Source organism: Myripristis murdjan, chromosome 15 (genome assembly GCF_902150065.1).
Source record: "Myripristis murdjan chromosome 15, fMyrMur1.1, whole genome shotgun sequence".
NCBI classification, from domain to species: domain Eukaryota; kingdom Metazoa; phylum Chordata; class Actinopteri; order Holocentriformes; family Holocentridae; genus Myripristis; species Myripristis murdjan.
The window spans coordinates 345,955-373,804 of NC_043994.1; the positions used below are offsets into that span (position 1 = coordinate 345,955).

Genomic DNA, 27,850 nt, shown 5'->3' on the forward strand with positions numbered 1-27,850 from the left:
AGCCTAACAGATGAAGTCAAAAAGCAATACAATAGACTTGATATTGAAATTATTGGAGCTTGATAATTTAACATGTTAAATTATTATTATTTTAAAAATCTAAATTGCTTATCAAATACTCCTGTGATAACATAGATTGAGAAATAAGCCAGAGTGATACCTCCTCTCTGAATAGACAAGCTAAGCCAGTATGCTGCTGTTAGCCAGTGAAAATAGAGATGCGGTTAAAAGCTCTATATACCGTCTTTGGTATCACTGTTTCTGGTGCATTAAAAAAAAAACAAACAAACTTTAAAATAAATAAACAAGCCACACTTAGCCTGGCGGGGGGGTCAAGAAAAGCCTGGCGGCCTATAAAGCACTGGGGGAAACCCTGATATATAGGTAAGAACTTCTGTTTACTTTCTTCTCTAACGTAAGCTGTCATTTGTAGGAGCCCGATTTCAAGTAATTTGTGATTACACAACAACGTAAGAACGCATTATTTCTTCTACACGATTTAATAATGGTTTTATTACTTGCTGAGGATCGCTTTTGGTGGGGGTCTGAATCACTATCAACTACATTCATTCTCTGCTGTCAACACCGGCATTTTTCCAAGTACGCGATTGGATGCTAACTGCCAATACGTCACGCATGTCGGACCCCAAGCATAGCTGCCTGCGCTTTTTGCTGGAAATACTAACTCGAACAAAGTTATCGATCTACAAAAAAATGTGCAAGAGGTGCGGGTGGCAACAATTTTTCTCGCATTTGTTGATAACTGTAGAGGTTGTAAACAAAAAACTGGGTCCTCCCGCGATGGGGATCATTTAGATAACACGAAAACTCCTGTCGGCCCACCGCCTAATACTTACAGGATTACAGTAATTACACAATTGATGATGCTACACAAATGATGCTGCTATTTGCAAATTGTTTTCCAGATTTGGGACAGTCAGTCTTGAGTGCAACTGAGTCTTTGCCAGAGTCAGTTTTGACAAGAACTGCTCACAGTGGTAGGTTGTCCCAAACAAACAGTTACTCTTTCACATATTCTCTTTCTGGATGAGGTTTCAGCTTAGCTATTTGCTCACTCACCTCAGAACCACCTGCATAACACTGTCCCTGTCAGAGTTAAGTCTTGTGAAAGCTGCTTGTTGGGCATCCAAGCTCCCCCGAAGAGAATTAACTCTATACAAACACATTTGTCCTTGCAACTCGTCCAGTTTAACATGCTTAGAGGTGTAATGACAATCGAGATTGACCTTTTTCATCACTGTGAGCACAATCCCACAAACTAGGCACACTAGCTTGCTTTTTACTTAAACAACAGAATATTCCCACCGCTGTTCTACAAGATGTGTGAGGTCATTGCCAGATTCATTGCCAGCCAGCACTTTCAAGCTTGAAAGAGTTATCTTTATATGACCTTTAATTTTCCATGTGCAGCAAAGACAAACAAGTGATCCTGAATAAGCGTTTTGCATAAACATATTAAGCATGGAAATTCTTTCAAACTAAACCATGTTTGCGTGAGAGAAACAGTCAAGAAATGCAACATTTCTCAATTTTTGTTGGTCAGTGGGAAAACTTACTTAATAGTGTATAATATTCTCACCACTTTATTGGGGTCATTACGGTGGTTGTCCATACAGTGCTTCACCAACTCTTGCTGGTCCAGGTTTCTGGCTCCACAGAATGGACACACAAATGTTGACCGGTTTGGAATATTGCTATACATGCAAGAACACACAGGCACACAGAAACAACAGAGGGTGTGAAACAACATATTGAGTGCTTCTTATCTCTCTTGATGGTTTATTGAGGGAAGAAGAGATGTTAAACAGTATGAGGCAGTTTCCCAGACAGGTATTAAGACTAGTAGTAGACTGAAATGCCATTTTTAACTGGAATAAGTCTAATTCACTTTCAGGGTCATGGATTGAAAAATTCCTAGCTCTATCTTAATCTAGATTTAAATAATCTTATTTCCAGGTGAAAGTTTAGTGTCAGTCCTGAAGTAAATGCCTGTTCAAACTAAATCTCCAAAACAATAGGTTTAACTTCAGATTACTGCTGTTTGTCTGAGTAGAAAACTATTCTGGATTAAGGCATAGGCCTGTTTTAATTCAAATCCTGGAAATCACAGATCTACAGAAGACATTAGCCCCACAGAAAGATAGAAAACCCAGAAAAAGACTGGGTAACACAAATAAAGGCAGTTCAAAGCCCAAACAGGTACTCTGGTAATAGGTATTGTTTATGCTCTGTGGTTATGAAACAACATGTTAGGTTGGGAAACAAAACTTGTGCTTACAGCATAGGTTAAGGCAGAACATGAGGTCATGCACAACACAAAGAGCAGCTGATCAGCCTGTGTGCCAACTGCACATCTATTCTCACATCAGCGGTCCATTAAACATCTCCATGATTTTTCAATATCGTGATCACATTAACAAAGATTCTACATGTCCTTGCAATTTTTTTGGTCCACTTTGTCCAATTTTGTTCAATCAACACAGCACTAGTAAATTTTGACCAATCATAACTGTTTCCTGCATGTTTCACCAAAAAACTCACTCCTTGTTTTGGATGTAAACAAGAAGAGAAAGAATTTTATAGCAGATTGTTGTGGAACACAAATTAAAGTCACTGACTGACAGTGAAACAGTATTCATAATTTTGTCCTTGCACACCACCACATTGGATTTGAAATGGAGTAATCAAGATGTGATTGAAGTGCAGAATTTCAGCTTTAATTTAAGGGGTTGAACAAAAATATGGCATTAACTGTTTAGGAATTACAGTGAGTTTTATACATTGTCACAATATTTTCAGGGGCTCAAAAATAACCAAACAAACTATATATAACATATGTAATTATGAGGATTATATTCAATATTTGGAGGAAAATCCTTTGCAGTCTGTGATGGCCGCCCTGCTGCCACACAAATAAGTATCCCTGCACTACACTGCCTGGTCCACACACCTTTTTGTTCACCTCATTTCTGTTTCATTTAGCTTATGCACATTTTTGCAGTCAACATGCACATAAATACAGTAAACAGATAAATGACAGGACACATATTTTTGTTCATACATCACACTCATAGCTTTATTAATATTTGACATTACATAGTTTCTATTTTATTAGTCTTGGTCTACCCCCCTTTGTGTTTAATGGTCTGATTAGCCAGTATTTAAGTTCCCCCTGTGTGTCTATTAGGTCAGTTTCTCTTTTGTTCAGTTCAGGTTAAGTTGCCTTTCTGTTGAGCTGAGTTCTGTTAAGTTGACCTAATTTTAGGGCCTAGAACTTTTTAAGTATCTTTGCTTTTTTGTGTTATCGAACTAATTATGCATTTTTCTTTTGCATCTGGCAAAATAAAGGCCTTTTTTCTAAACTAACTTACAAGTCCTTGTGCCTGCCTGCTTGGTCCCTCACACAGTCTATGACTCCCTGAAGTCTGGAACCAATGGACATCACCAAATTCTGAGTTATGTATTACAAACACTGCCTCCACCATGTTTGACAGATGATGTGCTCTGCTTTGGGTCATGAGCTGTTCCTTTCATTTTCCACACTTTTCTCTTCCCATCATTTAGGTAAAAGTTAATCTTCATTTCATCTGTCCAAAGAACCTTGTTCCAGAAACGCAAACCGGATGGGATGGCATGTCGCTGCAGGATGCTGTGGTAGCCATGCTGGTTCAGTGTGCCTTCAATTTTGAATAAATCCCTAACAGTGCCACCAGCAAAACACCCCCACACCATCACACCTCCTCCTCCATGCTTCACAGTGGGAAGGCATGTGGAATCCATCCGTTCACCTTTTCTGCGTCTCATAAAGACAGGGCGGTTGGAACCAAAGATCTCAAATTTGGACTTATCAGACCAAAGCACAGATTTCTGCTGGTCTAATGTCCATTCCTTGTGTTTCTTGGCCCAAACAAATCTCTTCTGCTTGTTGCCTCTCCTTAGCAGTGGTTTCCTAGCAGCTATTTGACCATGAAGGCCTGATTGGCGCAGTCTCCTCTTAACAGTTGTTCTAGAGATGGGTCTGCTGCTAGAACTCTGTGTGGCATTTATCTGGTCTCTGATCTGAGCTGCTGTTAACTTGCAATTTCTGAGGCCGGTGACTCGGATGAACTTGTCCTCAGAAGCAGAGGTGACTCTTGGTCTTCCTTTCCTGGGTCGGTCCTCATGTGTGCCAGTTTCGTTGTAGCACTTGATGGTTTTTGCGACTCCGCTTGGGAACACATTTAAAGTTTTTTCTTAAAGTAATGATGGCCACTCGTTTTTCTTCAGTTAGCTGATTGGTTCTTGCCATAATATGAATTTTAACAGTTGTCCAATAGGGCTGTCGGCTGTGCAGTAACCTGACTTCTGCACAACACAACTGATGGTCCCAACCCCATTGATAAAGCAAGAAATTCCACTAATTAACCCTGATAAGGCACACCTGTGAAGTGAAAACCATTTCAGGTGACTACGTCTCTCTACACAGTGACTCAGCTGATCCCATAGGTTTTCTATGGGATTCAGGTCTGGAGAAAGTGCAGGCCACTCCATTTGAGGTACCCCAGTCTCCAGCAGCTGTTCCCTAATCATGCGACTTCGATGAGCTGGAGCATTGTCGTCCATGAAGATGAAATTAGGCCTGTGTTGTTCATGCAGGGGCAGAATGACTGGATTAATGATGTTATTCAGGTAGTATGGACTTGTCACTGTACCATTCACAAAGTGTAGGGCAGTTCTGTACTGACTAGACACACCTGCCCACACAGTAACACCACCACCACCAAAGGCTCGTCCGGTGACAACAATGGCTGATGCATAGTGCTCTCCTTGATGTCTCCAACATTGTTGGCGGCCATCATTTCTGCTCAACATGAATCGGCTTTCATCAGAGAACAGCACTGAGGCCCACTGGTCCCTCGTCCAGCGTAAATGCTCCCTGGCCCATGCAAGACGATGACACCTGTGCCTGGTGGTGTGGTCAGGTACCCTTGCAGGTCGTCTAGCACGCAGACCATGCTGATGTAAACGGTTTCGAATGGTCTGACATGACACTTGGGTGCCTCTCACCTCCCTTAAACGTGCCTGGAGTTGAGTGGCATTCATCATCCGGTTCCGCAGGGCACTGTTCACAATGAAGCAGTCATCAGTGTGGGATGTGGCCAAAGGACGTCCACTTCTATGCCTTTCTGTGACTCTTCCAGTCTCTCTGTATCTCTGTTGCAACCTACTGATGACACTCTGTGACACTCTAAGCTCAGTGGCCGCTTCCGTCCGAGAACATCCTGTTTGAAGCCTCACAATGGCGAGGTGCTGCTGATCAATTGTTAGGTGTCGTCTTGGTCTCATGATGTCAAAATGTGAACAGCATGATGAGGAGGACTGTTTAAATACCAATTCTAATTGAACCAGGAAATTTATTGGTCGATTCAGGGATCAAACACCTGATGTGAATTTTGCCGTTAAGCTCCTTGTTAGAGAACAGCAACTTGTGCAAAAAGTACTGAAACATATAACAGTTGGATATGTGCATTCAAAAGTTTACAGAAGGTCACATTAAGTTCACCTGTAAAGGTTATAATGCATTTTAGGTTCATCGTGAAATTTCACCCGAAAGCCGAATATCCCTAACTTTTTGTGAGTAGTGTATATACAGTACAGGCCAAAAGTTTGGACACACTTTCTCATTCAATGCGTTTTCTTTATTTTCATGACTACTTACATTGTAGATTCTCACTGAAGGAATCAAAACTATGAATGAACACATGTGGAGTTATGTACTTAACAAAAAAAGGTGAAATAACTGAAAACATGTTTTATATTCTAGTTTCTTCAAAATAGCCACCCTTTGCTCTGATTACTGCTTTGCACACTCTTGGCATTCTCTCCATGAGCTTCAAGAGGTAGTCACCTGAAATGGTTTTCACTTCACAGGTGTGCCTTATCAGGGTTAATTAGTGGAATTTCTTGCTTTATCAATGGGGTTGGGACCATCAGTTGTGTTGTGCAGAAGTCAGGTTACTACACAGCCAACAGCCCTATTGGAAAACTGTTAAAATTCATATTATGGCAAGAATCAATCAGCTAACTAAAGAAAAACGAGTGGCCATCATTACTTTAAGAAATGAAGGTCAGTCAGTCCGGAAAATTGCAAAAACTTTAAATGTGTCCCCAAGTGCAGTCGCAAAAACCATCAAGCGCTACAACGAAACTGGCACACATGAGGACCGACCCAGGAAAGGAAGACCAAGAGTCACCTCTGCTTCTGAGGACAAGTTCATCCGAGTCACCAGCCTCAGAAATCGCAAGTTAACAGCAGCTCAGATCAGAGACCAGATAAATGCCACACAGAGTTCTAGCAGCAGACCCATCTCTAGAACAACTGTTAAGAGGAGACTGCGCCAATCAGGCCTTCATGGTCAAATAGCTGCTAGGAAACCACTGCTAAGGAGAGGCAACAAGCAGAAGAGATTTGTTTGGGCCAAGAAACACAAGGAATGGACATTCGACCAGTGGAAATCTGTGCTTTGGTCTGATGGTCCAAATTTGAGATCTTTGGTTCCAACCGCCGTGTCTTTGTGAGACGCAGAAAAGGTGAACGGATGGATTCCACATGCCTGGTTCCCACTGTGAAGCATGGAGGAGGAGGTGTGATGGTGTGGGGGTGTTTTGCTGGTGACACTGTTGAGGATTTATTCAAAACTGAAGGCACACTGAACCAGTATGGCTACCACAGCATCCTGCAGCGACATGCCATCCCATCCGGTTTGTGTTTAGTTGGACCATCATTTATTTTTCAACAGGACAATGACCCCAAACACACCTCCAGGCTGTGTAAGGGCTATTTGACCAAGAAGGAGAGTGATGGAGTGCTGCGGCAGATGACCTGGCCTCCACAGTCACCGGACCTGAACCCAATCCAGATGGTTTGGGGTGAGCTGGACCGCAGAGTGAAGGCAAAGGGGCCAACAAGTACTAAACACCTCTGGGAACTCCTTCAAGACTGTTGGAAAACCATTTCAGGTGACTACCTCTTGAAGCTCATGGAGAGAATGCCATGAGTGTGCAAAGCAGTAATCAGAGCAAAGGGTGGCTATTTTGAAGAAACTAGAATATAAAACATGTTTTCAGTTATTTCATCTTTTTTTGTTAAGTACATAACTCCACATGTGTTCATTCATAGTTTTGATTCCTTCAGTGAGAATCTACAATGTAAATAGTCCTGAAAATAAAGAAAATGCATTGAATGAGAAGGTGTCTCCAAACTTTTGGCCTGTACTGTATGTGTGTATGAATATATATACTTATAAAATCATATTTTAGTTGTTCTGTGAGTTGATATAATGTAGAGTAACTAAAGGTGTGAATGAAAATATGTTATCATGTGATATCTATCCTCCTGAATCAAACTGAATCAAAATCCTATCATGACAGACTTTGTAATATCGGCAAATATCGAGTTATTGCACAAAGAATCAATATCATATTATGATGCAGCTTGTGATTTACACCTGTACCAAGTAGGCCCTTTTTGTGGGGTAACAAATGTCTCAGGAACTATATTTTTAGCCTGATCCCTGTGGTTGAAACACAAGGTTCCTAATCCCTGGGGAAAGTTCCAGTAGTCGAAATGGCCTTTACAATGAAACAAGTTCCATTTGATTTTAAAATGGGCAGTTTCTGAAGATTGTATGTAGGCTATCTGAACGCTGCTGAAAATAAGTTTTGTACCCTGTTGAAAATCAAATTATGCTGAATTTCTCAAATACTGAAAATGGTGGCACTGAGTGACTCAGAACACTGAAAAGAATGTGGTGAAAATATGTTTTTTTTCCAGTCACTTTGCTTTGACCCTACCAGTATATTCAACAGAAATCACTGAAAAATGTACATATACAACATATTCCTATTTCTTTAGATTTGTGGGATCAATCACAGACATGTGCAGTACCATTGGCACTTTTGGCCCCACTGAGTCAAACCATGCTGTGCTGATTTGCATTTCCATTACCAGTTTAAGAGCATTGACTACGTTTACATGCACACCATATTCTGGTTCAGGTCAATATTCCAGTTAAGGTAACTGCGCTGCGGCAGCTGGAATATTCCGTTTACATGGTATTTGGCATGTTCCTGTGTTTTGGCGTATTCCACTCTCTTACGTAATGTGACACTCAGCCGTGGGGGGCAGCAGTACGCGTACAGGTGTCTGGTCCACCGGAAATATAAATTTAGTCTTCTTCTTCTGTTGCTATTTCTGTGTTTTCTCCCATCGATATACTCCATGATGTTTAAGTCTTTCATTAGCTGAAGGCAGACTGCAGTCTCCGGGCTCTTGCTGCTTCTCCCCATGCTGTAGTGTGCACCATGTTGTTTTCCCCGCTTGCAGTAACCATAGCAACAAAGACGCCCCAGAATTCCTTGCAAATCGAGCATGCACAGTCATGACTGAATATTCCGGTTCGGGGCATTTTCCGACTAAGGTGTTTACATGCCTCAATATTCCAGTTGGAACAGGCATATGCCAGGGGTCTTATTTGGAATCCTCTCCAACCGGAATATGACCTATATATGATCAGGTTCAGTGCGTGTTTACATGACATGTGCGCAACTGGAATATTGCAAATATTCCGAATAATACAAAAATCAGGGTTCCCGCGGGGTCTTAAAAAGTCTTATAAGCATTGACTTTACAAATTTGGAAATAATACCTTAAAAAGACTTGAAAGAGTCTTGAATTTTGATGTCTAGGTCTTAAAATTTGTTCTGTATATAACCTCTCCGTATCGCACTTCTCGTCAAACGTTTCATTTGTCAACCACGATTGTTTTGATAAAATAACGTAAACAAAGAGCGGCGGAGCCAATCATTTCGAACGCACTTCAGCCCCGGGAAAATACTACGAATATGTCACTGAAGATCTCGCGCTACAGCCGACACAAAACTACGAACAAGACAAGGCAAGTTGTTTTTTAACGGTAGATAGTAAATTAACGCTTGAAGAATGGGAAAATGTAAATTTAATGAAGCGTGGATGGATACAATTAATTTTCGTCATTAGTTAAAACCTGTGGCAGATAATGTAGTTGAAGCCTACTGCACCTTGTGCAGAAAGAGGATTAGGCTTGGAACAATGGGGGTGAAGGCTTTGGACTCACACGCCAAATCTGCCAAGCATATTAACTACACCAGAGGGAAGGAGCAAACTCCTTCCATCGCCGTCCGATTCCCACCAGCGACCCTTAGCCAGCTAGCTGCTAATGAGCCTGAGGTCGCAGCTAACGCTAGCCAGCTAGCTGCTACAGCTCCTTCAGCCCCTCCTGCTACGACCGCAGCCAACCAAGTCGATCTACGCACGTCCTTCGGGGCCACGCCAGCGCTAAAAGCAGAGGTGTTGTGGACTCTGAACACAATTGCCAAACATCAGTCCTACAACGCAAACAAGGGGATTTCAAATCTTTTTAAGTGCATGTTTCCGCACTCCGACATCGCCAACAAGTTTACTTGTGGTGCCGACAAAATGACTTATATAGCCAAGTTTGGGCTAGCTGTTCACATCAAAGACAAACTGGTGTCCAAAGTCAACAAATCGCTGTTTGTTCTGATGTTTGATAAGAGCCTCAATGAGACTACGAAAACCAAGCAGCTGGATGTGCACGTCCGCTTCTGGGATGAGGGGCAGGTTCAGTCAAGATATCTGGGCTCCCAGTTTATGGGACACTTCACTGCACAGGACTTGCTGTCCCACCTCAAAGTAAGTCTAATCCATTTTTACTATAAATGTTTATCAGTTTATATATTAATAGACTCACCTCTTCTCCATAAGACCTATTTAGCAAAATAACATGACCAATTAGATACTTCCTTTAGCAATGTGCTCATCCAGTCCTCTTATCTTGAGTAATCAAAACACAGCCCTTTTTTTTTCTCAGGAATGCATGGACAAACTGGACCTCAGGGGCTTGGTTTCTCTCTCAATGGATGGGCCCAGTGTGAACTGGAAACTGTTTGATCTTTTCCAGAAAGAACAAGCCAAGCAGTATGGAGGTGAGGAGTTTATAATGCTATTAGTAAATGTGTGTAAGTGAGTGTGTTTATGTGATCCACTGTTGTATTATTTGGTTTCTAATATCAAGTTTTGCCATGTAACCCTCAGGTGTTCAGCTTATTTGTGTGGGGAGCTGTGGCCTGCACACACTACACAATGCGTTTAAATGTGGGTTCACTTCATGGCAGCTGGACAAGTTGCTGAAAGCAATGCACAGATTGTTCCACAATGTGCCCGCCAGGAGAGAGGATTACATCACAGTAACAAAGTCCAGTGTGTTCCCGCTGTCCTTCTGTACCCATCGTTGGGTGGACAACCTACCTGTTGTGGAGAGAGCCCTTGCAGTCTGTCAGTCACTGCTCCTGTACACGGAGGCTGTAAAAATAAAGAAACTCCCGAACCCTGGAATAGGTAGGCCCTTCTGAAATTCTTTCGATAGGTCTGTGACTGTGTCTTAACCCTGGTGGTGGTGAGGCCTTGTTATAGTTTTTGTTATGTACAGCTAAGTTGAAACTCTCTCTCTCTCTGTCTGTCTCTCAGCATCCTATGACACTGTTGCAGCAGCCATGAAGGACCCACTCATCTTGGCCAAACTTCAGTTCTACGCGGCACTGGCTAGGACCTTCACTCCCTTCCTGAAAAAATATCAGACGGTTGAGCCTGTGTTGCCATTTCTGTCAAAGGACCTGACCGAGTTGATGATGGTAATAATTTACCGTATAATATATGGGCGGCCCGGCACATTAATCACCACTGATTGGGCTCAATTGATATTTTTTGACAATATGGGGTTATATAGTCATAATATATTACATATAATTACAATTTGATGTTGGTGATTAATGTGGTGCACCGGACATTTTTGTGTTTGTCTGTTGACAGAGTCTACTCAGACGCTTCATCAAGAAAGAAGTTCTCCACGACATCACTGCCCTGCAGCTGACCAAACTGGATGTTACAGACAAGACCATGTGGCTCAGCCCACAAGACATCAACACTGGTCTAGGTGCTGAGTCAGTCCTTAAGGTAGTGTGATGTTTTAAAAACCTCATTTTACAAATATGGTTAGACTGCATCCAGGTCATTGTAGATGTGTTCTATATTCATGGCTAATCTCTCTCTCTCTCTCTAGAGCATCAAAGGTGCAGAGCTCAGGGTGCTAGAGTTCAGGAGAGAGTGCATGCAGGGACTGTGTAGCATCATCAGGAAAGTGCAGGACAAGAGCCCCCTCAATTATTCAATGGTTAGGCAGATGGTGTGCCTGGAACCATCAGTAATGTACAGAGACCCAGAAAGATGCAGGAAGCACATGAAAGGGCTGGTTCAGAGGTTTCTCCAGGACAAACAGCTACCTGATAGTTCTGCGGGTAGGAATAAGACAAGCAAATTGTAGACTACACATTAATGTATCATCAGTCTGTTTGGATGGCAATGCCCACCCAATGATTTATCAGTGTTTTGCTTTATTTTCTCTTTTATTTGTTTTGTTATAGGGGATGTCATTCTTGAACAGTCTGACAGTCTCCTGGCCATGGAGTGCAGAAGTGAGGACTTCCTCTCCTTTCCTCCCATGCAGAAGAGGCTGGACCTCTTCCTGAGCAGTGTCCTCAGGGAGCCCTACCCCGAACTGTGGGCCTTCTGTAAAGGCTGAATTATGCTTCAGCGTTGGAAGAGCGTACGGGGGTTGTGCGAAGCACGCATTTCCTACGCAGCGCGTGTGTGTCCAACATACCTCTGCGAAACACACTGAGCAATTCTCCTCCCACCAATGTAGACCCTGTGACGTATGGTCGCTGCTCTTGGCGAGAGGACGAGTCGTATAGGTGCGGGTACTTGCGCGCCTCCTCGGCCAGGCGTTCTTCCGCGAGATCCAGCATTCTCCAAAGTTTTCAAACACAACCGACGAGTCGAGACACAACAGTTGTTTTAAAAACGGCGCTGTCGGCCGGCACAACAACAGGATGTGATACTGGTTGCAACGAAATGCCGGAAATGATGTACTTCGGCGGACCAATCACAGCTCTTGTGGGGCTGCGGAGGGTCCGCGTAGTTACAATTTTTGGGAGGCGCGCGGCAAGGCTCTGCGGCGGTCGCACAACCCCCGTAAGCTTCGCACAACCTCCGTATGCTCTTCCAACGCGGAAGCATAATTCAGCCTTAAGAAGTTACTCATCCTCTCCCACAGCCAAGCTACAGTTGAGAGAGGATTTTCTGTCAACAAAGAGGTGGAGTCCGACAACATACAAGAGGACACTGTGGTCACACGGAGGCTGGTGTCTGATTATATCATACAACATGGAGATGTTACACAGGTAAGAGTGACCCCTGGCTGGACTAGAAATATGCTGTTGACATAGGAGTTGATAAACTCAGAGGCCAACTATGTTGATTCTGTCACTCATTCTGGTTTTCTTTCCCCAACCCTATACCCAGGTTCCACTCACTAAAGAACTACTGGCGAGTGTAGCAGCAGCCAGGACCAGATATCGTGTCCATCTTGAGACTGAGCGAAACAAGAGGGAGGCAGAAGCCCAGGCCCTTAAGAGAAAGGGAGTGGAGGACCACCTTCAGGAGCTAAGGGTGAAAAGGAGATGCCTGCAAGAGGTGTCTGAGGGTCTGGCCAGGGATGCGGACAGGCTGGCAGAGGAGGCTGAGAGGAAGGCAGGGAGCAAGATGGCTGACCTAATCTCAAGGTCCAACCTCCTGAGGAGAGGCCATAAGGAGAAGTTGGTGGAACTGGCTGTCCTTGATAAAGAGATTACCTGCAAGAGTGCAGAGCTTAGGATTTGACTTTGTTTCAGATGTTTCAGATGTTCTTTGTTTTTTATTTATTGTTTATTGTTATTTAACCAGTAACACCACTTTTTGCATTGCACATTTTGCATTTTAGCATTGTGGATTGCTATTTTGTTGAATAAATGATCGCTTGAAATTCAAGGAGTTCATTTTTCTTTGCCGGTAGGGCTGTGAAATAGGCCGAGAAAAAGGTATTAATTTTTGATATAAATGGTCTTAAAAAGGTCTTAAAAAGACTTGAATTTAACTTGAAGAAACCTGTAGGAACTCTGAAGAATATGGTGTGCATGTAAACGCTCACTGTTGTGCTGAGTTGTGCTAAGTTGCGCCCTTTTAGTACTAGAGGCAGGCAGACCAGAGAACAGAGCATTACAGTAATTGAGGCAAGATGTGACAAATGCATGAATAATAGTTTCTGCATTAGCCATACTTAGCATAGGCATAATTTTAGCGATATTGTGGAGGTACTAAAAAGCAGTTTTGGTGCAGTTTTTGATGTGAGTAACTAGCGAGAGACTAGAGTCAAAAATTACACCAAATTTTTTAGCTGTAGAGTTTTGAGAGATGAGGCAGCTGTCAAAGTTTAGGGTAAGATCGCTAAAAAGATGCTTACGTGTATGGGTACCAGCGGCTAGCCTTTCAGTCTTGCTAGCATTAAGCATCAGGAAATGTGAAGACATCCAAGCTTTAATAGTACAAAGACATGCCTCAAGGTTCGTGTCATGGTTGATGGGGATGAAGATCTGAGTATTGTGAGCATAACAATGGAAGCTAATGTTATAACTGCAAATAATATCACATCTGCTCAAAACTACCTGAGCAACCACATAATACCAATTTGATAATCCATGCGGAGTGACAGCAAAGCTAGAACAGAGTTATACGCATCCTTCACATTAGAATACAAGAAGTAGGTTTAATTCTCTCTTGTGTATTTCACATGATGATGCTGCTGCAGCAGTCCAAGAGACCCTTACTACATTTGTGCTCAACATCCTTGTGGTCTGCAAAGCCAAGCATGAAGGTCTTGACAAGCAAGCTGGAATAGCCATCACGGGAGCAGAGGTCCTCTTTGATATTCCTGATGCACATGCCTGTACATGCATGTGGCACATGCTTGTACCTACACGATGGGCTTTATCTATGCCTTGGAACTAAGCTACCCTAAGAAAATGAAATAAACCTTTGAGGCTTTTCAGAAGATCTTGCTAGAACTAGAAGATTTGAACAAAAAATGTCCTCCACGTTCCATGATCTCAAGGTCAGTTTACATGTCAAAATGTCATAAAGACATTGTTGAAGGTAGAGGGTTTGAGTGAGCTCCTTCTTATCAAATTTTACGGTTGTTCGTTTTACACTGCACTTTCACAGGTTCTCCAAAAGCACTTTCTCAGTCTACATGACTCCGATTTTGATTCTGGTGTATGGTTTGTTTTCTTATGTAGTGTTGCACTTTAAATGGCACATAATTCAGCAGTAGTGTTATTTTGCTTTATCAATGTAACTTGGTCAGATTTTGAATGTAGCCATTTTGACAGATTTGACTAACCTCTCAGGGTAGACCAATAGGATTTTTGTGTGTTATTTTGCTGAAGATGTTTATGAAATTTCATTTTCTTCAAATGAACTTTCCATTGATAGAATATTAATCCCTTGATGGCATTTACAATACTGTGGAACTGTTACAGGTACTGTTAATCACTTTGTTTTAAAATGTGTTTTTAAATGTTCAGATGTGTTGGTCCGTAGTCAAACACACTTTGTTGTATAGTATGACATAACACCAGGGCCGCCCCTCCCTAAACACAGAACACGCAGCTGCGTAAGGCCTCACGATCCATGGGGGGCCTCATTTTGCCCGCAGGCGTGGCGCGCACGTCGCCCACATTATGGTGCCATGATCGCGGGCATGGCGCGCGTGTCGCGGGCATGGCGTGCGTGTCGCCGGCGGTACACGCGCGATGCCCGAGAGGCTAGATCACCAAGTCAGCCCAAGCCAGGAAGAGAGAAAAAAGAGACCTGTAATCTGACACCCCACAGCACACGTAGCTGCAATGATTGACAGCAGTCTGCATCTGACCAATCAGCGGTCAGATGCACCAACACTGCTGCAGGTGAGGAGAGAGATGGCTTCTAAGAGGAATTTTGAATCTGGAGCAACTAAGAGGAAAAAAAAAAATCAAAACAAGAGGAAGAGTGGGTATGTTGTTGAAATAAATGTAAACATTTTAGCTGCTCCTCATAATGAGATAGAAGAGAGACGACTGTAAGTCTCTGTCTAAAATGTGGCCTGGAGATGACATCTTCCAGCAGCCCTTTTACCATTTCTTGAATGTCTTGTTAATCTGCATATGCATTCACCTCTGTGAAAAAGGAGTGGTAAATTGACCAGTTGGTGGTCGCAGTTTATAGCCTACCAATCTCTGCATCAGTAAAGAAGATCAAGTTAAGGCTATTTAATTTATTTAATTCATAACACACATGCTTTTTTAGTTCACTGACCTGCTTTCAGATATTTGTCAGGTTGACTTTTTTTTTTAGAAAAACATCTTGCAACATCTTACATCTGCAAGTATTTTCAATAAAAAATAGACATTTAAAACTCTTAAAGTTGATCACACACTCAAATAAATGACTAGAGAATTGCTAAAATTGAATTGACTTCACTTGCAAATTTATGTTTAATGTACAAAAAAATAATTAGTTCATACAAAGACTACTCTTCGCTGTCTACATAATATATAATAATCTGCAGTAAAACCTTTGAAAGAAAGAAAGAATGAAAGAAATAGTAGGAAGAATATAAATGGCCTGGCTTTCAGCTAGCCCACTCATGATTCATTAATGTGAATTATTTTTGCAATTTTCACTTTCTCCTACAATTTCATTGAAAAACAACAAAAAACCCCAAACAACACAAAACATCGCAAAATGCATTGCAACCGTTTGTGTGTTCTTCTTACCTTACTGCTTGCCTGTCTCTGCAAATAATTAGATCACAATTTTTTGATTTAGACTGTAAAAACTATAATAAATGCCTTCTTTGTAAGAAATGCCACACCCCTTTTGCCCAATCTGTGTGAAAAGTGAATCATTTTTTCCTTGCCATAGGACCAGCTAACCCAGTCGTTCTTAAATGGGGGTACACATATCCCTAGGGGTATGTTGGAGTACTGCAGGGGGGGTGCATGAGATTTAAAAAAAAAAAATGTTAATTTAAAAAATATGAGTCATCGATAATTCCTAAATTAATTACCCTATTCTATAATAAGTTCAATAAAAATGTAAATGTGTGTGTTTGTGGTCTAAATCTGCTGCCATGGTTGTCGAGCGAGGGCATTTGTTCACTATGACCAGGAAGCCATGACAAAAATCCAGATAGTGGATTTCTGGCTGATACAGCTGAAAACAAGAAGAAAGAAGTGAAAAACAGGGAAAAACACAAAATATCTTCAGTATCAGGTTGTTCTTTCAGACACTGAGGAGCTGTGTTGGACCTCTGCAAATAGGCTTTGAGAACCACTTAGCTAATCAACTGACCAACCAAACAGAAAAACTGAGTGGGGTGAAAACATAACCCCTGTCCAACTCCAATGGCAGAGGTAACCATGTTCTTGGATGTTCCTGGATGTAGACACGTAGTGAGATTTTAAATGATGTTCATTCAATTGCAGATGACATGATTCATGACTCATCATTAGCTCATCGCTAGCTAACAAAGGAGCCCCTGTTCATGTCACGTAAATCAGTCATCTTGTTATAATTGACCTTATAGCTCAATGTCTTTTGTATTATCCAATAGGGGTGTAAATCACCAGTTTCATCACGATATGATACGATATCGATTCTTTGGAGAATGATACAATATTTGCCGAAATCACAAAGTTTGCCACGATACAATTCGATTCGATTCGATTTAGGGGCCTGCGAGGGATATGGGGTTTGGGGTTGCCATGGAGGCGTGCAGAGACGCAGCGACTTACAGCTCTCCACTCTCGGTGCTGTATTATATGTTTTTGTATGTGTGAACGGTTGTGTTTTTAGCTGAAAACACCACCATATGTTGGGCAATGTACGCGTACAGTCATCAGGACCCTTTGAGCTTGGGATTACGCTGCGATATACTATTTTCACCGGACTTTCATCGCTATCAGGACATTCCGGAGGACGCTGTTAGAACACCGGGGTCTCCGTGGATAGTTCTTCCCAGGGACAAGTTCAAGAGGAAACATAAACAACAAGGAAACAACAGTCGTCAGGGCCTTTTGAGCTTGGGATTACGCTATGCCAATTTCACCGGACTTTCATCGCTACCAGGACATTCCGGAGGACACCAAAACAAAACAAAAGCGAGGCTGCAGGGCTGGTGCATTAGCACCAGCCCTGCAGCCTTTAAGCCGCCGTCTCCCAGTATTTTCCAACGCCAGGTCCATAACTAACAAAATCAACGAACTGCACCTGCACATCGCATCCAACAAGTGTTTCCGTGACTGTTGCATTTTTCTGATATCAGAGACTCGGCTATTCAACTAGCAGGTTGCACGATGCTTTCTATTCTGCCCTGCACCGAAAGTACTGAGCCCTAATTTCGTTGCATTATTATACCGTATATGATTGTGCAATGACAATAAAGATCTATCTATCTATCTGTCTATCTATCTATCTATATAATGTGCCGATTTAACAAAATCTGTTACAGTTGCGTGAAAAAGTGTTTGCCCCCTCCCTGTTTTCTTATTTTTTTGCAGGTTTGTCACACTTAAATGTTTCAGATCATCAAACAAATTTAAATATAAGACAAAGATAACACAAGTAAACACAAAATGCAGTTTTTAAATGAAGGTTTTTATTATTGAGGCGAAAAAAAAAAATCCAAACCTACATGGCCCTGTGTGAAAAAATGTTTGCCCCCCCTGTTAAAACATAACTTCACTGTGGTTTATCACAGCTGAGTTCAGTTTCTCTAGCCACACCCGGGCCTGATTACTGCCATACCTGTTCTCAGTCAAGAAATCACTTAAATAGGACTTCTCTGACAAAGTGATGTAGACCAAAGAGATCCCCAAAAGCTAGACATCATGCTGAGATCCAAAGAAATACAGGAACAAATGGGAAAGAAAGTTATTGAGATCTATCAGTCTGGAAAAGGTTACAAAGCCATTTCTAAAGCTTTGGGACTCCAGTGAACCACAGTGAGAGCCATTATCCACAAATGGAGAAGACTTGGGACAGTGGTGAACCTTCCCAGGAGTGGCCAGCCGACCAAAAATACTCCAAGAGTGCAGCTACAACTCATCCAAGAGGGCACAAAAAAAAGCCAGAACAACATCTAAAGAACTGCAGGCCTCACTTGCCTCAGTGAAGGTCAGTGTGCATGATTCAACAATAAGAACAAGACTGGGCAAAAATGGCATCCATGGGAGAGTTCCGAGGCGAAAACCACTGCTGACCAAAAAGAACACGAAGGCTCGTCTCACATTTGCCAAAAAACATCTTGACGATCCCCAAGACTTTTGGGAAAATATTCTGTGGACTGACGAGACAAAGGTTGAACTTTTTGGAAGGTGTGCATCCCGTTACATCTAGCATAAAACTAACACAACGTTTCATAAAAATAACATCATACCAACAGTCAAACATGGTGGCGGTAGTGTGATGGTCTGGGGCTGCTTTGCTGCTTCAGGACCTGGACGACTTGCCATAATTGATGGAACCATGAATTCTGCTCTCTACCAGAAAATTCTGAAGGACAATGTCTGGTCATCAGTTCATAACCTCAAACTCAGGCACACTTGGGTTACGCAGCAGGACAATGATCCAAAACACACCAGCAAGTCCACCTCTGAATGGCTGAAGAAAAATAAAATGAAGACTTTGGAGTGGCCTTGTCAAAGTTCTGACCTGAATCCCATAGAGATACTGTGGCATGACCTTAAAAAGGTGGTTCATGCTCAAAAACCCTCCAATATAGCTAAATTACAACAATTCTGCAAAGATGAGTGGGCCAAAATTCCTCCACAGCACTGTAAGAGACTCATTACAAGTTATCGCAAACACCTGATTGCAGTTTTTGCTGCTAACGGTGGCCCAACCACTTATTAGGTTTAGGGGGCAAACACTTTTTCACACAGGGCCATGTAGGTTTGGATTTTTTTTTCCACCTTAATAATAAAAACCTTCATTGAAAAACTGCATTTTGTGTTTACTTGTGTTATCTTTGTCTTATATTTAAATTTGTTTGATGATCTGAAACATTTAAGTGTGACAAACATGCAAAAAAATAAGATATCAGGGAGGGGGCAAAAACTTTTTCACACCACTGTATATCAACACACAAAAAGCAACTAAAATATGTTTTAACAATTTTATTTCTGAGCTCTTCCAGACATCAGACATTTGAATGAAAAACAGTCTACTCATTTTTTTTTTTAAATAAAAACTAAATTAAAAAATAGAGTGAATAAAGTGCCACATTATAAATGCAAGGGCTCTTCCAGTTAACTTAAAGTGCCATTAATTACCTTTCAATTATGAACATAAATCATAAAGAAAACAGTTTGAAAATATGAATGCAGTACAGTCTTCCTGCATCACAGACATCCACTACACTTTGGGATATACATTTTCTTAACCAAAGAAATTCCAGTTTAAGAACAGGTTTGAACAAATAAAGTGTAAACAATTCTATATCTCTAACTTTATGCCCAAGAGGGGAGTGGATGTCCTCGTTGTCTTTTTCTTGGCTGCTAGCCATAGCATGCCTCTGCACTGCAGCCCTTGGCTAGCGTTGTTTGAAAAGGACCTGCGCAGACAGAAATGGTGACACAGACGTGCCGGGGGAATTTCAAAATAAAGACTTTAACGATGATGATATACAGCGATGTTTGCGCTTTGCATCGATGCTTTTACATCATTAATCATTGAATCGATGTATCGATCTTGATCGATGTATTGCTACATCCCTATTATCCAATGTATCTTAGAACTCAATGTCCGCTTGGACCTGGCTCAGCATAACAGAGAACAGATCAAACAGGAGCCAGATGTACCTTCTCTATCTTGTTAGTTAGGTCTGCTGCATTAGATACACGCCCAGTCAACATTCACACACTAACATAACACATTCTAGAAACAAGGCGTGGACAGTGGTTGGACTGTCCATGTCCAGGTCAATGGCCAATTACACTCGGTTGCGTGTCAGTCCAACCTCTGTACGGGGCAGGCCCAGCCCAAGGAGATAAATGTGTATCATTTCCTAATATTGGGGCTCTTTCTGACTAAGATCCTGTGAGAGCTCTGTCACTCTGAGCCCAGCGCTGCCTTACTTTATATGTGACCAAATAAATATTTCATCTTAGAACCGAAGATTTACTCCGGTTTGTTCTTGGGATTTCAACAAAAGAATCGGGTGCTAACAATCTGTGCTACTGCAACTCTCAGCAGAAGAAATCAAATTGTTTCTGGGGCTAGACGACTCTTGATTCCAAGACTTAGTTACTCACATGCCTTCAGGCTAGAAAGAAACCTCACCCAAATCAACCATATGTGAGCACAAGGTGAACATGCAAACTGCTCACATAGGAGTCAAACCCATGCCCTTGCAGTAAGGTCACAGCAAGGTTACTGCTAACTCAACAAAACCCACTGTACTACATTCCAAAATTTCTTGAACAACCAAATTAAACCAAACCATCAGAATCCTTGAAAGAGACTGTTTTTTCAGGGCAATGATGTTGTGAAATAGAGATGTGCTTGTTTGTACCTCGGTATAGGTTGTGAGGTTGGTACCACAGGAACAAACTTGGGACAGTTGGCCATCTGCTCCTGAACCTTAGCACATGATGTGATATGGGACCTCATTTTTACCAGAGCCACCTAGGAAGAGAAAGAGAGAGATTGAGAGAGAGAGATCATAAGTTGGTGTTTATTTTTTCCTTTGAGCCATTTTTGCACTGTGACCATTTTCAACTGTGAATTTTACTATTCATATACTGTCATTTTGCAACAAAATGTAGAATAGATGCATTACCAGAAGCTCTACTGAAGCACAGATACAGATAATCACAATAGAGATGTATTAGCGACATGACATCTAAAAGCCAATTCATGCTTAATGTCTGGTCTATGCAACATCACTGCTGATATCACATAATTGTGGAATGTGTGACTGAGGGTCTCAGTTGTGCACCTCTTGATTTTTTTTAAAAATGTGGAAAGTGTCACAGAAGCCGTGTTCCAATGATTTGATGGATAAATGCTGTGAAACAAATATGAGAAGTAAACGGTACTGCATTACTATACCAACAGCTTACACTCTGTTCTCTCTAGCCACAGCAAACACTGAAGAAAAACATGAACTGATGTTTCTGTATAGAGAAAAACATTAATACAATCTTTTTTTTTCTTTTTTCCCCAATTGCTTTTGTTATGAAGGAGACATTACGTTACAAAATGAAGTAACTGAAATATTATGTTGACACTGCAAAACAACTACCGTAATTTCCGGACTATAAGCTGCTACTTTTTTCACACGCTTTGAACCCTGCGGCTTAAACAATGATTCAGCTAATCTATAGATTTTTTTACGGGCTAACGGTCGCCAGGGGGCACTCTAGCAGGAAGCGCAAGAGCGAGACAGTATGGAGGACTAAAAGGGACAGAATGAAATAAATAAATACATCTTTAAATAAATACTTAAAAGTGTCATTAATTAATTAAAATGGGAATTAAATAAATAAATGTGTCATTAAATAAATAAATATGTCATTAAATAAATAAATGTGTCATTAAATAAATAAATGTGTCATTAATTCATTAAAATACTGGTTCATTTAATGTAAAAACATATATATAATTATTTCATTATTTATTTAATTATTTCATGGACCAGTGTTGCAGTGCTTCATGAATTAATTTTATCTGTCAAACTCACCCATCAAAGTCAGTGGGCGGATCCTAACACCTGATTGGTTACCCGGCACAGCAAGCCAAGACAGATCGACTTCAGATAATCGATTGATGCAGAGCAAGTAAACATATTCTAGAGTGAAAGTTTTTAACTGTTTTGCTTAACCCAGACGCTCAGGTTGCATAACCTACAGCCGAGAGACTTTACTAAAGCATGCTGCAAGAACTGAGGCACTCTGCTTTGATGTGGACACACTACGCCAGCACGGGATTTTACCTGCGTCTACACCGGCCGTCACCAGGGAGAGGAGGGAGCGCAAGCGGTGCAAACGTAAACAAATGAGGGGGAAGAGAGCTGGGATCCACGCTAGGCTACAGGCTAAAGGCTACAGGCTACAGGCTAAAGGCTAAAGGCTACAGGCTACAGGCTAAAGGCTAACCCCTCCAGACCAGCAGGACCGTGGCTCTTGCTCTCTAATGTTCGCTCCCTCGACAACAAGCTGGACGAGCTACGCTTGCTAAGAGACACCCGCAGGAGAGAGACTGCTGTGTGCTTGCTTTTGCGGAGACATGGCTCCATGGAAACATCCCATCCCTGCAGGAGTAGAGCACTGAACATTGCCAGAGACCCCTCTCCCCCGCTCCACAAATACTTTGAGCTGCTTCCATCAGGCAAACTGTGAAAAGCAAAACCGCTAGAATGAGCAACAGCTTCCTCCAGAAAGCTGTTAGACTTTTAAACTGCTGACTTTACCATCACTCAGGGATCCCAAGTGAAAAACTCTATCTCATTTTGTGTGCACTACTGCTGTATGTGTAGCTTAATGACAATAAAGCTTGATTTGATTTGATTTGATTTGATTTGATATTCTGACACACTTGGTGGCGCAACCTTTACTCGCTTCAAGAAAATGGGGGATTTGCAGGAGCAAATGTTACTGCGGTGCGCGATGCGTGCTAGATAGGTGCAGCCACAAAATGTCGAGAAGTTGCCCAGAACTACTCAGAGAAGCAGTAACTTTAACTGGAGAGGCTCTCAGCAAAACTCCTCCGGCTCCGGCAGACTTCCAGGCTTCAGACCAAAGCAATCGATTGGGCTAGATTCACGTTAGTCCCGCCCACTGACTTTGATGGGTGACTTTGACAGATAAAATTAATTCATGAAGCACTGCAACACCGGTCCATGAAATAATTAAATAAATAATGAAATAATTATATATATGTTTTTACATTAAATGAACTGGTATTTTAATGAATTAATGACACATTTAATGACACATTTATTTATTTAATGACACATTTATTTATTTAATTCCCATTTTAATTAATTAATGACACTTTTAAGTATTTATTTAAAGATGTATTTATTTATTTCATTCTGTCCCTTTTAGTCCTCCATAAGACAGACAGGTGGGAGAGATAATGCGCCGAGGAAGACGCTAGTTTGATTGAAACACATTAATTGCGTTTTGAACAGTCATTTTGCGCATTATGCACACACCCTCATCATGAAAAACACACGAAGAAATGCATATGATGCAGCTTTTAAGTTAAAGGCAATTGATCTGGCTGTCGAAGAAGGAAATGGCTGCTGCATGTAAGTTTGGCATCAATGAATCGATGGTGAGACGTTGGAGACGGCAGCGTGAAGAACTGACTCAATGCAAAAAGACGACAAAAGCTTTCAGAGGTAATAAAAGCAGATGGCCAGAACTTGAAAACATTCTTGAAGACTGGGTGAACACACAGAGAGCAGCCAGCCAAGGTGTTTCCACCATGCAGATCCGACTGAAAGCCAAAACAATCGCCACTGAAAAGAAGATTTTACAGGTGGACCATCGTGGTGTCTCAGATTTATGAGACGAAAAGGCCTGTCCATCAGGGCACGGACGACTCTGTGTCAGCAACTCCCTCCCGACTACGAGGAAAAAGTTACAAACTTCCGCAAATTCACTCAAACAAAGATAGCGGAGAATTCCATCGAACCAGACGAGATCATAAACATGGATGAAGTACCTTTGACGTCTGACCTGCCTCTCACTAGGACTGTTAACAAGAAAGGTGAATCGTCCGTCACGCTGAAAACAACTGGCCATGAGAGAACGCATTTCACTTGTGTTCTGAGCTGCACAGCGTCCAGACAAAAGCTTCCACCAATGGTGATTTTTAAGCAGATGACTATGCCAAAAGAAAAACTCCCAAAAGATCATCATCGTGAAAGTCAACACGAAGGGTGGATGATAGAAAGCCTACTGAAAGAATGGTTGACGGAGTGCTATGGCAAGCAACCGGGAGGATTTTTTCACAGAAAAAAAGCATTGCTCGTTTTGGACAGCATGAGGGCCCATATAACAGATTCTGTGAAAGCAGCCATCAAGAGGACAAACTCAATTCCAGCTGTGATTCCTGGGGGCACAACGAAGTATCTGCAGCCACTCGACATCAGTGTGAATCGTGCATTCAAAGTGGCACTCTGAGTTGAGTGGGAGGCTTGGATGACTAGCGGTGAGAAATCATTCACCAAAACTGGCCGCATGCGAAGAGCAACTTTTGCTCAAGTCTGCCAGTGGATCCTGACAGTGTGGAGCAGTGTGAAAAAATCCACAATCACCAACGGGTTTCGAAAGGCTGGACTGCTGCATGATGAAGAGGCCAGCACAAACACAAATTCGCCTCAAGACGAAAGTGACATTGAGAGCGACAACGAAAGAGACTGAGAAAGTGTGTGACAAAGTCATTTTGAGGCTGTTCAATTCCGACACTGAAGAAGACGACTTCAGTGGTTTTAGTGCGCAGGTGGAAGATGAAAAGATAGCAATCAGTGACTTTTCTGGTAGGCTAATGGCCTACGGCTGGTAGGCTGGTTATTTTTTTAACCTGCTGTGTCACTTCCGCGTTACTGCTGTGTTACTGCCGTGTTAAAGGCACTGTTCGGAAAAAAGCATTTATTTAAATAAAAATTAAAAAAAAAAAAAAAATGTTACAACGTGGACACCTGCAGCTTATAAATAAGTGCGGCCTTTATATGTACAATTTTTTTTTCTTTTTAAATTTAGTTGGTGCGGCTTATATTCAGGTGCACTCAATAGTCCGAGCATTACGATACTATCTATGCACTACGTTAATCACATCTATTCACTATGGTAATCACATATACATTATAAAAGTACATTCATTTGCATTCACTTAGAGATGAAATGAAATACCAAAATAAATGATGTGAATAATACAGAAAGGAAATTTGCAGCCAGAAAGATAAGCACATTAGTGTGTTATGACCTTGCCAATCTTGCAAAGAAAAAAAAAAATCAATCACAATCAATGGTAATTTTCAAACCACCACTTAAACCTACTATGATCCTGATTATAACTTTACCCACACCCTCCCATCGATCTTTTTGCCCGACTCCAAACCCTCACCAGAGTTTTTAGTTCTTTTACACAAAAAAAAATATAAAAATTTTCCCATCTTTTTGTATTCCTCTCTCCCCCCTTTGATATCAATACAGGAGATACAGGAATGAACACATTGTGGCTTACCCAAATTTTAAGATGTGGGTTAAATCTTGGACAAGTATGGACAAGCCGGTTACTGTAAACTGAAGAAATAGGTCACATGGATCATGGTCATCTCACTTTGTGTTTGAAAATGCTCCATTTTAGATTCTTAGGGCCCTATCTTGTGCTACCCGTTACCCGCTGCCACTACCCACTATCCGTGAATTGCGCATTTAGGAGCTTCCGCTATCCCTAAACGGCATCTTACGCCCACGCTACCCGCTATACCTTATGCCATCTCTGTTATTTGCGCCTGGAGGTGTGTCCGTGGGCGTGTTTTATGCGCTATCCCTGAAATTGCTATCTTGAACACACATTTTAGGGAAAGCGGATAGGGGGTGGTCCTGACCACACCAGTTGAATTGGAAATCTTAATGCATTCATACAGCGAGTTTGAACATCTCCCTCGTGGGAGAGGTGTGGGAGAACATTGCAGCTCGGGTCAATGCGTAGGCTAAGTTTAAATGTCTGTTGCAATCACAATAATATTACAGGGGAAAACTGCTTGAATGGTAGCCTATTAATTTATTTAATTTAGGTGCAATCGGGATTGTTGTCAAATGCCATGTTCGTGAAAAAAAGTCGCCACCCAACTACTAATGGACTTCTAATAAAGGCCTACTGACTGTTTTATTTATTTATTTTAATAAAAGTTAAATACCGTCTGTGGCTGAAAGAGGGCGGACACAGAGAGAAACTCGAGGTTTCATAAGAAAAACCTGGTCCCGACCAGGTTAGTATCATGGAGTCTGTTACTGCAGTAATTGACCGAGAGCTTAAGCTACCTCCCTCTGTGAAACAGGCTAGAGTTACTCCTCTTTCTCTGGTTTGAGTTACCTCCTTTTGTGAAAGGTAAAACTCAGAGTTTCTCTCATTTCAGGGTTAACAGACTTAGAGTTTTCACTAAACCAGCTGTGTGAAACGGACCCCAGCTCAGGTATAAATTGCGGCAGAACAAACCATCTGCTACAATGTTTTCAAAAACAGTTAAAACTCAACTGTTGAACATCAACTCTAAACTCTAAAAATAACAGCTCTCAATGAGCCAAACCTATAGGTCTAAATAGTTTAAGAGCCTTATTGCACCATTAGTGGGAGCCCTGTTCAGTGCAATATCATCTTTACTCTCTCCTGTGGATGCCGTTCTTCCATTAGCTCGTTGTTGTGTTGTCTTGTGCTGTGAATGTGCGAGCTGATGATGTCGGGCCGGGCGTCGCATTTAAATTAAAATCACAACTCCATTTATTAGGGCCCTCGCCTCTCTGGAAGAGGGCCCTATTGTATTTGTACCGTTTCTTTCTTCTTATTATTATACATACGTGTCTTTAGGCCTTAATTTGACCCCCTAAACATGCTCAAAAACTCACCAAATTCGGCACGCACACCAGGTCTGGCGAAAAATTCGATAAAATCACAAATTTAACCCCCCAGGTGCAAAAATGGGCTCGGTAGCGCCACCTAGGGACGCAAAGGCAGCCCCTGCGGCCCACAGGAATGTCATAGAAAGACCAAACCAGCGCCGAAACGTAGATCTCATCAAGCCCGACATTTTTCGTGCTTGTGCCCCCCACCTAAAACCAATAGGAAGTCCGCAATTTGCGTTTGAAAATCACGTTTTCGCCCAAATTTGCACTTTGTAGAAAATCTATCTCCTCCCAGGGTGTTAATTTCATCGGCTTGAACAGCAAATATACAACAGAGGACATAGTCCTTAACAAAAGTTCAGAAGGAATTAGTAAAATTTCGAACCATTTGGATTTCACAAGCCCTCAAAGTCAGAGTGTCCACAACCAGCGCCTCAACTTTTTCCCATGGACCCTGGTGAGAATACTTGCAGAATCCTGGCTGCCTTGGTGCCTAAAGTAGAAGTCTGACAGCTTTCAAACCTATGCCGATGGAAAGAGGACGAAAATGCCTACAAAACTGTATATTATGGTGTGGATTGGACAAAGTTTGTGGCCACGGTGAAGACTAGTTTAACAGGTGGGACTTTTTTTCTCTGCTCTGCTCTGTTCACACAGTGCAGCTGGCTATCCCTCCCCCCACTCAGCCCCTTGGTCAAGACTGACAGGGAACAGAAACAGCTCTCAAACTCAAACTCAAGCTTAGGGCGACATCTGCTGGAGGAGCACCGCTAGCAACTGGGCCAGAACTCTGTGTGTGTGTGTTTGTGTGTGAGTGAGTGAATGAGTGCACATGCGTGTGTGTGTGTGTGTGTGTGTGTGTGTGTGTGTGTGTGTGTGTGTGCGTGCGCGCGCCTGTGCATGCATGTGTGTGTGTTTGTGTTGGTGCCTGCCCGTGCATATGTGTGTGTGTGTGTGTGTGTGCGTGTGTGTGTGTGTGTGTTCGTGAGTGAGTGTGAGTGAGTGTGTGTGTGTGCCTGTGAGTGCGTGTGTGTGTGCGCGCGTGAGTGAGTGTGATTGAGTGAATGGCACCGTGAATGGACCGTTCCCGACGGCACGAGGGAGACGCGGGGCACGGGTGCGAGGGCCCGTCCAACGCTGCTTGCAGCTTTAATTTATTTTAGTTATAGTTTTCTCATTT

At 42.1% G+C, this 27,850-nt stretch overlaps 1 protein-coding gene across 2 annotated transcripts in view; it reads right to left on the minus strand.

Annotated features, from left to right (window-relative positions):
- Positions 1 to 27,850, minus strand: part of rnf166 (ring finger protein 166) — a 74,444-nt gene that overhangs the window by 20,048 nt on the left and 26,546 nt on the right. For both annotated transcript variants that reach the window (XM_030070993.1, XM_030070994.1), the window contains exons 3-4: positions 20,604 to 20,716; positions 1,601 to 1,715 (exon numbers count right to left, since the gene is read on the minus strand). In XM_030070993.1, coding sequence (XP_029926853.1) covers positions 1,601 to 1,715; positions 20,604 to 20,716 — 228 coding nt within the window. The remainder of the gene's footprint in view (positions 1 to 1,600; positions 1,716 to 20,603; positions 20,717 to 27,850) is intronic.